At 43.7% G+C, this 12350-nt stretch overlaps 1 protein-coding gene across 2 annotated transcripts in view; it reads left to right on the top strand.

Annotated features, from left to right (window-relative positions):
- Window positions 1–12350, top strand: part of LOC128808712 (deubiquitinase DESI2-like) — a 78744-nt gene that overhangs the window by 14535 nt on the left and 51859 nt on the right. Inside the window, exon 1 of one of the 2 annotated variants that reach the window (XM_053980154.1) lies at window positions 8578–9639. The exons of the other annotated variant lie outside the window; for it this stretch is intronic. Coding sequence (XP_053836129.1) covers window positions 9601–9639 — 39 coding nt within the window. The 5' untranslated portion in view covers window positions 8578–9600. Of the gene's footprint in view, window positions 1–8577; window positions 9640–12350 lie in introns of those variants that run through there. 2 annotated transcript variants of the gene reach the window in all.

Raw genomic sequence — 12350 nt, 5'->3', positions numbered from 1 at the left:
ATGTTTTTCTTAATAGGAACATAGATAGTCCTCTGATACTGGCATACTGCTTAGGCAAAGTAGGCAACATAGGAAGAAAAATGCTCTATTACTTTATTTTTAACTTTATTTAATTTTTATTAAGGTATTTTTAACCAGAAAGAAGCAAATATCACTCTCTCTGTTAGGTTAGGTTATGGCTGTAGGTGGGAGCATGTGTTGTTCAGTGTTCATGATACTTATGAAGAACTCACAGAACAGGCAAACTCTGATATATGTCTGAAGCAATATTGACTGAAGCAGTATTTTTATATCCTTATTCCATTACATCAAGCAAAGTTATGAGACTGAGCAGTGAGTTCTCTCTCATTGGCTGTTCATTCCAGCAGTGACCTTACAAAATTATGTGCTTAGGCCTATTGCCTTTGGTTTCTTCTGTGGCCGAGGGTTGAAGAAATCTATGTTAATTATGGAGCTTGTTGAGAAGATCACCAAACTCAATTCCAGTAATAAAAAGCTAGTCCATTAGTCTGCAGTGCCACCTAGCCTACTCATCCTCTGGGGAGCAGGTAGTATGGCAGGAATATTTAGGAAGATAAAAACTACTTGGAAAACAGTCATGTAATGTTTTTTCCCCCATGTCATTTAAAGATAACTTCTCATGAGAAGATTTTAATCAGCAATCTGAAAATTGTTGCCCTGATATTAGCCAGTGGCAGAAAAAACCAGGGAGAATTAGAGATTATTTTTCTTCAAGATGTTAGTTCCTTGTTCAATGCAAGTATTACTCATAATTTGTAAAGGAAGCAGAAAGATGGTGCATGACTATTAGTTTTTTGAACAGTCTGATTAATCTCAAAATGATTCAGAGACTATTGATAGTAGTCCTGTCAGGAGTTGCCATCTCTGTGGTGAAGCTGGAGTGGTTAGTGACATACCACTAGTGCTTTGTGGCATTTCATAGCATTCATGAGTTAGAAATATGAAGGCAGCAAATGTAGTTTTGCTGGAATGGTGATATTATCATCTCTGACACCTGAAGAAGTCATGTAGATTTGGCTTCTGTCCTTGGGTGAGTCACAGGGCAGATTGCTGGGAGCAAAATGGCCCTGGGAAAGGGCTCTGATGCCTACCTTGTCCATGCATGCCTTCAGGAGCCTGCTTCTTTCCCATTCCTCCTTCCCTGATTCTTTGCTGGGTGAAAGGAAGTTGGTGTGCTTGGGTTTGGAGAGTGGCTACTGCAGCACAGCCATTTGGCTGTGTTTCATGGAAAGCCATGGTCCTGGAACTGCAGGAAGAGACTGAGACATTAGCAAGGATGCAGGGTAGGAGCAGCATCCCAAAATCTGGCAGGATGAATTAAGTTAGTGAGGGGTAAGAAACATCCTTACATCCATGAACTCCACCAACTTTGCAAGAGGCCTTTGTGCTTCTCCCAGCCTCTCTGCCCTACCTCCATTGAACCTTCTTCATCACTGGTGCAAGACAGAATTGTTTCTCCTCACCTTTTGGGTGGCTGGGTTCACATTTTTTGCTGTTCAGATGATAATCTGACTTGTGTTACAGGATTGCTGATAAATGTAAGATGGGGAAGATCTATTAAAATAATCAGTTTCTGACCAATATGTACCCATGACATCTGTGATAGCTTCTGTCTTCCTAAATAACAAATTTATTTAATCTGAAGCTTTGGTCTTCAGTAGCTCTGTAGAAACAAACACAGCTTTTTGCTTTGGCACAGTTAAACAGAATCTCCTTTCATTTAGACTTGTGAGAGATTAGCAGATAGTTCCTTTGCGAAAATCTGCAAATGGTGACTAAACATGGGGCCACTCTCATGATGCCAACAAGAATAGGCAGAAAATGGAAAACATGCGCTGCCACAGGTTGCCTTTGTGCAGTGGGCTCATTTGCCATTGTCAAGTAAGATCATGGACTAAGCTCAATGAGTGTAGGTAGGATGGGATGAGACCCCATTACTGGTTGTCTTTGGTATGGTTTTCAGCTTACATTGTAACAGTGCTCAAAACCACTGGTACCTAGAATGTGTACCACAGAAGGCTTATATGATAATTTGAGGGTGGGAGTAATGAGAGGAAAAAATATCTACTGAGTTTGATTTCCAAATCCTGCTAGTTTTTCTTCTTTATCAGCAGACTTTCCGTCACTGTTTAATGATGCTTTTGTATATGAGTTTTGTTTGAGAAGGCACTGCAGTGGGTTTTGGCTTGACTGAGTCATTTGAGAAGTGCACATATGTCTAATGGTTAGACACAGCCTGTTTGCTCATGTGGATTTCATGAAGGGGCCTGTTGGAGAGCTCTGGGCACATGTTACAGAATTTATTGGGTTAAACAAAACTCATCACTAAGCCTTGTAAAGCTGTAAAAAGCTATCCAGATTCACAGATCAAATTAATCAACTTGAAGGTCTAACACTAAAGCCATACCTTCTTGTTTTTCTGAGGCAATGAGCTGCCCAGTCTCTGTATCTAACCAAACAAGAGATGAGGTACTCCTGGGGAGTTAGAGAGCTACCATTTTTGCTTGGGCATAGGTTGATAGCTCACTCTTTAAAAATAACAGTTTTTTTTTAAAGTGAGGGGTTAAAACTGGTAAAAAAAATCAACCAGCTAAAGCTGGTCATAGTAGTATGGTGGTAATAGTAGTACTGAAACTATCAAAAGGTACTTGTGGGCACACCTGCTGTCAGCTGTGGTGTTTGTTTTATTCTGTAAGCTAAAAGGTTCTGTGTATTGTTGGAATGCTGTAATAGCCCCAGAGAACCACAGCATTCTATTGTATGTGCTGGCTAATCATCCATGACATGAGCAGCAAGCAAAATAGGAAAGGGAATTACATTGTAGTATTCTGAAAAAAACCCCAGCAACCAACTACAGTGATTTTTTTAAGGGAATTCATACAATCAAAGTGGAGCACCTGTAATTACTAACCACTATTAACAAACTGTAAAGTCTAGCTCTTGCAAGTTCCATTTTACCCTACTTTGAACATACAATTTAGAAAAGTAATAAGAAAGTTAAAAATTAGGACCAATTTTGAAGCACCTTTCAATACTTTTTGTGATTTTATTTCCTTCATAGAAGTTCAGAGTATATGAAAGGGCTGCAAAGAGAGGTTTAGATATAGAAAAAGGAACACCTAAATACTGTGAATAATACTGTGATGAGTATATGTGTCTCTTTAATTAATATCCTGTACCACTAGCTTTCATCACTTTTCTGCAGAATATGATAGCTTGACTGAGAAAGAGACCCTGGACACTAATCCATAGACAGCTTGGGAGTGCTGGAACAGTGTCTCTTAGTAGCTGGAGAATATATCTAGGAACAAATGCTGGAGCTTCTGTCTCCTTTTCTGTCAGTTGTCTTCACCCGGTGTTAAATGCATAAAACACTTTGGGAATAGAGCCCAGGCCTCTTGAATCCTTTGTTGTGTGGTGAGCAAGAAGGATGTAAGGTGTTGTGAGAATGTAAGACTATGCTTCCAGTTCTCTCTAATCTAACAGGTGATTATACAAAAGGCATTCAGTGGCCTCAACAGGGTGTTTTTGAAGGAGCATGGCTTTTTTTCAAGATTCTGTGTTCAACACAGTAGGATGCATCAGAGGACATCAGGCAGATTGAGTGATCTGGGGGTATTAAATGCCACCATGCTGATTCCTGGGTCTCTGTCAGACTGCAGCAGGAGTGAAGAATCACAGTGCTTCAGCTGGGGTAGCTCTGGGCAGGCTCAGCAGCAGAACAAATATTGTCCTGGTCCAAGAGGGAGGCAGCTTAGACACATTCAGGGTTAAGCAGACTCTGGGTTTTTGGATGGCATGTTATGACATCCATTCTTGTCTTCTTTACAAGTGTGGCATTGCACCTCACTTTAGTTCTCTTTGGTCCTGACTATACAGCAGATGATGCTGTTTGGCTGAAGTCTGGTCACTTTACTTCCACATACCTCTGTGGCATGGGGTTAATGACCTATCTTTTCTCTTGCCATTTGCCTGTCACATCTCTTTTATTACCACTTTTCATTGAGTGCACTCCTCTGTATTCATATAGTGTCCAGTGCATGGGTCCCTGCTCCCCACCACAGCTTCTGAACATTATTATAACATAATGCAAATAAATAATATGAAGATGTTGCTGTGGTAAAACCCTCTGAAACTAAGCCTGCTTTGCTTCTCAGAAATACAGCACAAATTACTTTGTACTATCCCTTTTAACTGCACCTATTGGCTGCTTTTGATCCATGATAGTTTGTGCTGTTAATTTTTAATAGCAAAAATAAGAACAACTACTTCCCTAATCCTTAGCATAAGAATGAACAGGAATGTTTGGCATTTTCATCCTGGCATCCAGGTTGAAGATCTATGTACATTGTCAAGTTCTCACTTGAAAGTGTTGCTTTATGTAAACAGAGGAGATAGTCCTGTGCTCCCCTGGGGCCTCTCCATGGCCCAGGAGCACCATTTCAGCCCAGCCTGGGGCCATAAATCCCTGCCCCTGTGACATAGCTGGGATCCTGGTCTCCAGCTCTGCTCTGCTGTGCCTGACCCATGGGCTGATGTCCTGGCTTGACCTTAGACCTGCCTTATTCTTATAAATTTGCCTGATGATCTGGACTTGTGGCTGAATGGGGTGACCATCTGCAGGCCTGCCCTGCACACCTTGCTCATGGCCTTTAGGACGGAGACCTGGACAGGGCAGAGACCCTGTCCTGTCAGTCGTGTTAGGAGCTGTCAGCCTTCATTGCTTCCTGACAAAGAGCTTTATATTTAAAAAGTTGTGAATGAGAAAGGAAATGAAATGTAAAATCAGGATTGACTCAATGAGGAATTCAATGAAAATATTAACTTTGTTTCCCCCTTCTACTAACACACACCTAGCTTTGAGCTACGAATCCCCACAGTGTTGGATGAAATTTTTAAAGTATTGAAGTAATCCAATTTGAGTGTTATTTCCCTTTGTGGTGCAATAAGAAGTTAATTATTTCACATGCTACCTTACACAAGGAAAAAGCACATTGCTGGCATCCTGTGCTGATTTTCTCTCCCCATTTTTTCCCATAGCCCATACTCGGGTCTGACCAGAATCAGTCACGTCCTTGGTGTGTGCAAGTGCCTCAGTTATAAGTGAGATTAAACTCCTTCAAACTCCTTAATCAAAATACTTCCTCTCATACTCCCAGAATAAGGTTACAAGGTCCAGCACCTGTCCAGGTGATGATTTATTCCTGTAGATGGAAGGCAGGAATTGCAACTCCCATTTAATTCTTGCATGCTTTCCACCATTCTCAAGGATCTGAAAAAATACTGTCTCTAGTTCTTCAATGGCCATTTCATATTTTCTTTAAAGAAGATAGTCTTGCTAATGTACTCAGAATGGAATAATAATGACAACTTGACATGTGTAGAAGCACTTTATACAATTCAAAATGACAAGTTGTCAAAAAATATAATGGACAGCCAGGGGTGGTGTGCCTGATGTGGAGAGAAGACCATTAAGTGTCTTGAAGTTTAAACTGGGCAGTCCTGCTGTGAAACATGCTTGAAAGCCCCATTGTCTGCTGGGCTGCTTCTGAGCCTTTGAAAATGCACGAGGGTAGATTAAGAGAAAGTGTTACTTTAAACTAGAATTCCTGAATAGCACCACAAGTAGACAAACTCATAGATAGACCATCACCTCTAATGTAGCCATTATTTCTCTGTTGCACTGCTGTTCTTTTGTTCTTGCCCCTAGTGGAATATCTCAGCTCTGTTTACAATGCCCAGCAATGGCACTTCTGTGACTGAGACCTGGAGGAAGTGGTTGAAGTTCTCAGCTACTTACTGTCTGCCTTGCTTAATGTACCTGGTAATTCCTTAAGGTTGTACCTGATTCTTGTTTTTTAGTCCATGCTGGGTAGCAGTACTAATTTCCTTTTAACCCTTTTCACCTCTTTCTTAATCAAAGAACACACATAAGACCACATTGTCTCCTCTAGACACCGATCCTTGAGGATGCACACGTATTTATACCTTAATAGTAAGTGGGGATGATCTCAGATAAATATATAAATCCCTTTAAAGGAAGTGCTAAGAATGTGAAGAACCTGAGAAAGTTTGGGCTTGCAATAGGCTGCTTAAATATGAATGAAGGTGCTGTCTAGCTTTAGGTGTATGTATGGAAAAAAAGTGTCTGCTTTCTCCTAAAACCAGCATAAGTGCTTAAAAGAAGAATTCAAAGCACAACCCAAAGCTCTAGTTCCAGCTGCTCTAATGAGTAGTAAGAAGAATCTCCCTTTCCTCTGTATTTGCAATTCATTTATATTGTAATGTTTTTACAAGAGTTGGGCTCTGGTGCCTGTAGGCAGCAAGGCTATCTGTGGGATTGTACTCATGCTCCTGAAATAGAGCAGTTCACTTTCTCATCTTGCATCAGCCTGAGCTGTAGATGAAACATTTTAACACGGCCCAAAGCAAACCAAGCCTTGTGAAGAGTTTATGTGACTGTAAGACACCTCATATTAATGAGATCTTTGAATTCAGACTGATCCCTTCTATCAGGAGCTGGAATAAGTTGTCTAGAATAGAATGGTGTAAAAAAAGGAGTTTTCAAAGGATCACTGAAACACTGATGAGGCGAAGTCACAATGTGCAACAACTTCTTTCTGTGAAGGGGCAGAAAAGGGAGCCTGAAGCAATGGCATTTGTAATGTAGTTCTCACAGTTGTTTCAAGTTAGAGGGAACGAATCCATGTCTTAATGTGCAAGTGACATTTACTCTCTCTCCTACAGAAGAAGTCCTTTAAATAACAAATGCACATTTAGACTGGCTTTGATCTCTTGAAGCAGTATGATTAAAGACATGTTTTGGTTTGATTTCCCCCCTTCTTCTGTCTCTAAAGTTTAGAAGTGACATTCTGGTAATTTTTTTTTTTCCCTAGGTGATTAATTTTGAAATGTTTACAGGACAAAATATCGAAGCTTGTGGTGCCTATAACCTTTCCCAAATCCTAAGTATTTATAGATGTCTGTCTCTGGAATGTGTATCTGATTTAAGTCTCTAATTGATTTTAGTGAACTCTGAGCATAGCAGTCATTGGAGTTAATTTGGCAAATAAGCATGTGGGTAAGTGTGGGAAGACCTCGTAGTGCTGCTTTTCTTTTCCAGTTACGTCAGTCTAATAGCTGCTATTCCCTCTCCTTTCAAGTCTCCTTAAAACATCACTATCTCTAGAGCAGGACACATATCCAAAAGTGACAGTCTCAGGGTATCTGTGACAGTTTAGCAGGAGCCTCTGGGTTTCAGTAGGCGGTTTGTCTCACAAGTTAGGGCATGAATGATGCAGCTTAGCCTTTTGCAGAGGAAGATCTCCATTGCTCCATAGCCTTTAAAATGGGGGGAGCTCAGTCTGTCCTCTGAGTATTTAGACTCTAGGATGGTGAGGAGGAAGCACCTTTACCCACCTGCACAAGCTGCTCCTTCAGATGCAGGCTGCTGAGACAGATGGTTAATGGCACAGTTTGAATTGGTGGGTTGGAGCGCTAGGGATGGGAGGGAAGTCAGGATGCTGGGCAGGTCCCTGTACCGTGTGTGAAGTTGCCTAGCCCACCCATGGAATGACTAGTCCAGATGAAATTACTGTGCTGGGGTCCCTGCCATGTTGCATGTCATCATGCCTAAGCCTGAGCTGTGGCTTTGCGCTTTCAAAATGCATACTAGAGCAAAGCAGTTATGGATCTCCTTTGGCAATGTCTGGAGGAAAAAAAAATTATGTCTGACTTTGTTGGGATGGCACTTAGCTATGCAGGACATGGACTCACTTCCTTTTCTTACTGCCTGCCTTCACTAGAAATTCTCCTGCACACTGTTTAACAAGTCTTTTACAAGGCTGCAGCTCTATGGTCTTGTCCTTCCACTCCTGACAAAGGGAGGTGAGCCCTTCTCCGGACGGGATAGTTCCTATGTGGCTGAACACAGGGCTGAGGCATGCTGGGCTTTGCTGATGTAACAGGCTCTCTGCAATTTTCATTCAGATCTGGTTGGCTGTGAGCCTCAGCCTCAGATACGCCTCCAACTCAGATGAGGTCATCCCTGGTTTTTTTTCCCCTTCCGCTTCAGAAATCTTATGTATGAACGTTTAAGGTCAGAGTGCTAATTTCCACACCACTGCAAATCTCTGGGAGCAGGAATTCCCGTCTCTCTCTCTCAGCTGCGCTCTTTCCCAGCACCATCACAGACTGCTCTCCCTTTAAAGAGAGAGGAGGAGCAAAAGGAAGATGAATTTACCGCAGTGCATTTTACAGTTGATTCTCGCATCCCGGTCAGAGGGGAGTGTTTGCTGGCAAGATATTGCAGAGCTTCACGGTCCTAACACGAGTGTAAAGTAGCTTTAGGAAGAAACTCCAGACCGTGCTGCTGCCAGAAGTGAAACTACTCGCCCTGCCCAGTCGCTTGGTCCCTTCCCCGCCCTCCCACCGTGTGCCATCAAGCGATGCATCCAGCCAGCAGGGGACTGGGTAGGTTCCCTCGGCTGTCAGTCAGTAGGAGCTGCCCGGCTCGGGACGAGCTGATCGCGAAATAAGGACTGGCCCTACGGAGAGCACAGCACAGAGAGCTGGAGTGTCCAGCCCTGGCCCCGTACCCTGCCTGGAAGCATCGTCTGCTCGGCATCTTCCTCCCTCCAGCCCCAGTCCGGTTAATCTCGCCTCATCTCCCGCGAAGAGCTGCCTTCTAACTTCGACGCCGGCGAAGGTCTGCTTGCACGTTGTGGGCAGGATGGGGGTTGCGGCAGCCCCTCTCTGCCCCGGGGGCAGCCAGCCCCCTCCTCCTCTTCCTCCCACTGCCGAGCCCCGCGCTGGAATCCCTTTGGCACAGCCTCTTCCCCATGTCCTGCCAGCGGCGGAGAAACCTCAACCGAGTGCCTAAGCGAGACCGGCCCCAGCACCGCGGACAGATCCCGGCGGATTGACCCCAGCACCACGGACAGAGCCCGGCTCCGGGCGGAACGATCCCAGCTCCGGGCGGACCGGCCCCAGCTCCGCGGACAGATCCCGGGGTGCCTCCGGGCTCCGCCGGCGGGAGGAAGGGAGGGAGCTCGGCGTCCGCTCCAGCCCCGCTCCGTGCCTTGGTGCCCCGGGCTCCTGCGTACTGCTGGCAGCCTGCTGCGGTAGCGGCACTCAGCTCTGCCGAGAAATCTCCCCGCACGCACTGCCACCCACCTTGCTCGTGGTGCCAGAAGAGGGCTTGTATTAGGGCTCAGAATCTGTCTTCTGTGGATTGGGATTTAAGAGCTTGGATGGTGCCTGGTTACAGTGGTGTATGAGTCTACAGACCCCGAGGTGCACTACAGAGTTAAAAAGAAACCTTGGATCTGTCACGGTGTGAAGGGCTGAAATATACCCTATATAACCAGCAAACCCAACCCAGGCCTTCCTGCCTCCCTGCTACCAACTTTACACACACACACCCAACCGTGAGAATTCCCTCCTTTCCTCCTTCCTTCAGCGACTGTAGGATGAGGCATTTTCTTCTATTTGGCTCAGGGTAAAAGCATACCCTGGGGGCATCAACACACATCTGGCAGGGACTGAAAGGTTTTAATCCCACCTCTACTGCAATCAACAATGGCAAATGAACCAGTGATTCTGAATGTTTATGACATGGTGAGTATGAAATACTACTGACTGGGGGGCAGTGGGGCTGGGTGGGAGTTCATGCTTGGAGGGCAGGCACTGTACAAAGAGAAGCCAAGCACACATCCCCAGAGAGGCTCATTCCCTCCCCCTCCCTCTCTTCCCTGGCCCAAACTCCTCATCCAAGCCTGTCTTTCTCTTATGTCAGAGATGATGCTGACCCTCTTTTTTTTTTTTTTTTTTGGTGTGTGTTTAGCATATTTGGCCAGATTACAGGTATTGTGCCAGATTTTCTGCAGAATTTTTCAGGAGCAGCACTGGGTGAAGAGAGGACTTCTTAATTTCCAGTGCCCCACTTAAGGAAGAAAATGTGATCACCTCTGTATGTGTTAGAGATAATTTTCCTTTAATTTTAAGTGAACAAGCATTACCAGGCTGTGGGGTTGGGGTCAGGATTTCAACTAAGGAGGAGAAAGAGCTGTAGATTTGCAGTAAGAACATAATTTCTAATAATCTGGATGAATTCCTCATGTGCATAAAATTGTAGTTAATAATGTTCTCTGAAGGTTAATTGCAACAGCAAGGGTAAGAAATTGTCTGGTGAAGTTTCAGCACAGAAAGGGGCATGGGCACATGCTGCTCAGCAGTATTTCCTGAAAGTTCATAGGGGCAGCAAGTGGTTTTCCTTGACCTCTTCTTGCAAGGGGGAATGTGAGGGGGTGTCTTCTGCGCTAGCAAATCAGAAGGTCCAAATTTTGGCACAAACCCCCAAAGAGAAGGCGGCTTGGCACAGCCTATTTGCTTGCTGGTCTGACAGAAGCTTAGGAGAATCATGTTCACATGAGGAGTGTTTTGATGATTATGTATTTCACCTTTGTTCTTTAATTACCAACTAATGTTTTAAAAAAAGTAGTTTTCAGATCTTCCACAAATTTAATAAACCTTTCTGGGGAAAATATGACCTACAAGGCCCAGGTACTGACTGAGCTCTAAATATCCAGCTCCAGACCTTTAAGATTACAGCATACGTTTACTTTTTATCATCAGGCAGTGACAACTTTTACCAGGAAGCCCACAGAACAGTGTGGGTTTCTCTGCTGGGGAAATCCAGAGAACAGACACCGAAGAGATTAGGAGTGGGTTGCTGTAAAAGTCAAGTGTCTTTTTATCACAAAGACACGGATCGACGGATCTTTTGTGAACTAAAACAGGTGGGTTGTTTTCTGAGGGAAAAGTGAGTGGTAAAGGTTATTTAGATAGGACTGTGTCTGCATTGGTGAGCAGTCCAAAAAGCACAAGTACAGTGGACTGAAACTGCCTTTTCCAGAGCTATTAATGGTCAAATTGAGCAACTTGGTGTTAAATCCTTCCCAAGATTTTGGTCTTGAGTGTTTATTGGTCAGTTGCTTAGCAGCCTGAACTGTGAACTCCCCCAAGAAGTTCTTCAACCAAGAGGTTTGGTAACCCAAATAGGTGGTAGCTAGTGCCTGATAACAAGGGACTCACATTGCAAAAGCCGCATGCAAGAGTTTATCATTAATCCTTTGAGGAAAATAAAGGAGTTGTGTTGTCCTTTTATAATATCCACTGACTTCCTTGCTATTTTTTCAGTTTGTTCCGCAGCAGACTATGGCCTAAGCTTTCCTCTCTCAGCCCCTGTTGATCCATTCCTAACCAGTGAATGTTTCACCACTGAGCTGAAAAAATCCAAATACTAGATGGACATAGTCTTTACCTTTTTATGTTTGATTGATTGACACCAAAGATGAAGCCTTAAGTAATTAAGGCAGAAGGAGCTTGCTGTTCATGGTCACTGTGTTCTGAGATGGACACCCAGACACAGTGAACAGAATTGAGGTCATCCATTTACTTCAGACTGAGTAGTTTTTGCTGCTTAGCAAACCATGGAAATCTTCATGTGTAAGTACTAACTCCAGGGGTTAACCAGTCTGTACACAGAAACCAGTCTATTTTCATACAGCATCTGTTTGACTACCACTGAGTCACCTGTAGCTCAAGTCCTACCTTATGACTACTGCAGCTACATGCTTTTCCATTGCTGCTATGATTTTAACACCACGAAGCCTGGAATGCAGCCATGCAAAATCTGCACTTTGTTACACTGTGGTGGGGAATTGCGGGGGAACTGGGAAATGAGCACATTTGCTTGAATGACTGTTGCAAAACTAGCCTCAGTGGAAAAAACCCAACAACAACAACAAAAAGACAGCTGGGAACAACAATTAACTGGATGTAAAGTTCTGCTTTCCTGACAGAGAACATGACCCCTGTATGGCAACTGGAAGCACATACACTGCAGGAAAACTTATCCCTAGGGCAGAAGTTCAATTATGGGCTTTGTGCAGCTATGAAATACTCACTCTGTGTAGTCTTGTGTATTCAAAGATTATAGCCATTTATCCTTTTACCCATTGTATATGAAGCAGGCTTCTTTAGGAAAAAAGTGCTGCTATTTAATGAGGTGTTTTGCACAAATTGCTGAAGCAGATCTATTTGTAGGCTTGTTTTCTTTGTCATAAAATAATGGAGCGAAAGTCACTGGCTATTCCCAGTGTTCTGAATATTGTCATCAAAAGCAACCTTTCTTCACCCCCCCCAGCACACAGGGTGGTTATAGCCCATCTCATGCCAAAGAGCTTGTACATACCTGGACACTTGCAAAACAGACAGGGCAGGTGGACTTTGCTGCTCAGTTAGGACAATTTAAAGAGTAGATATGC

This window comes from Vidua macroura, chromosome 6, assembly GCF_024509145.1.
Source record: "Vidua macroura isolate BioBank_ID:100142 chromosome 6, ASM2450914v1, whole genome shotgun sequence".
Taxonomy (NCBI): domain Eukaryota; kingdom Metazoa; phylum Chordata; class Aves; order Passeriformes; family Viduidae; genus Vidua; species Vidua macroura.
This window is presented reverse-complemented; position numbering and strand designations above follow the sequence as displayed.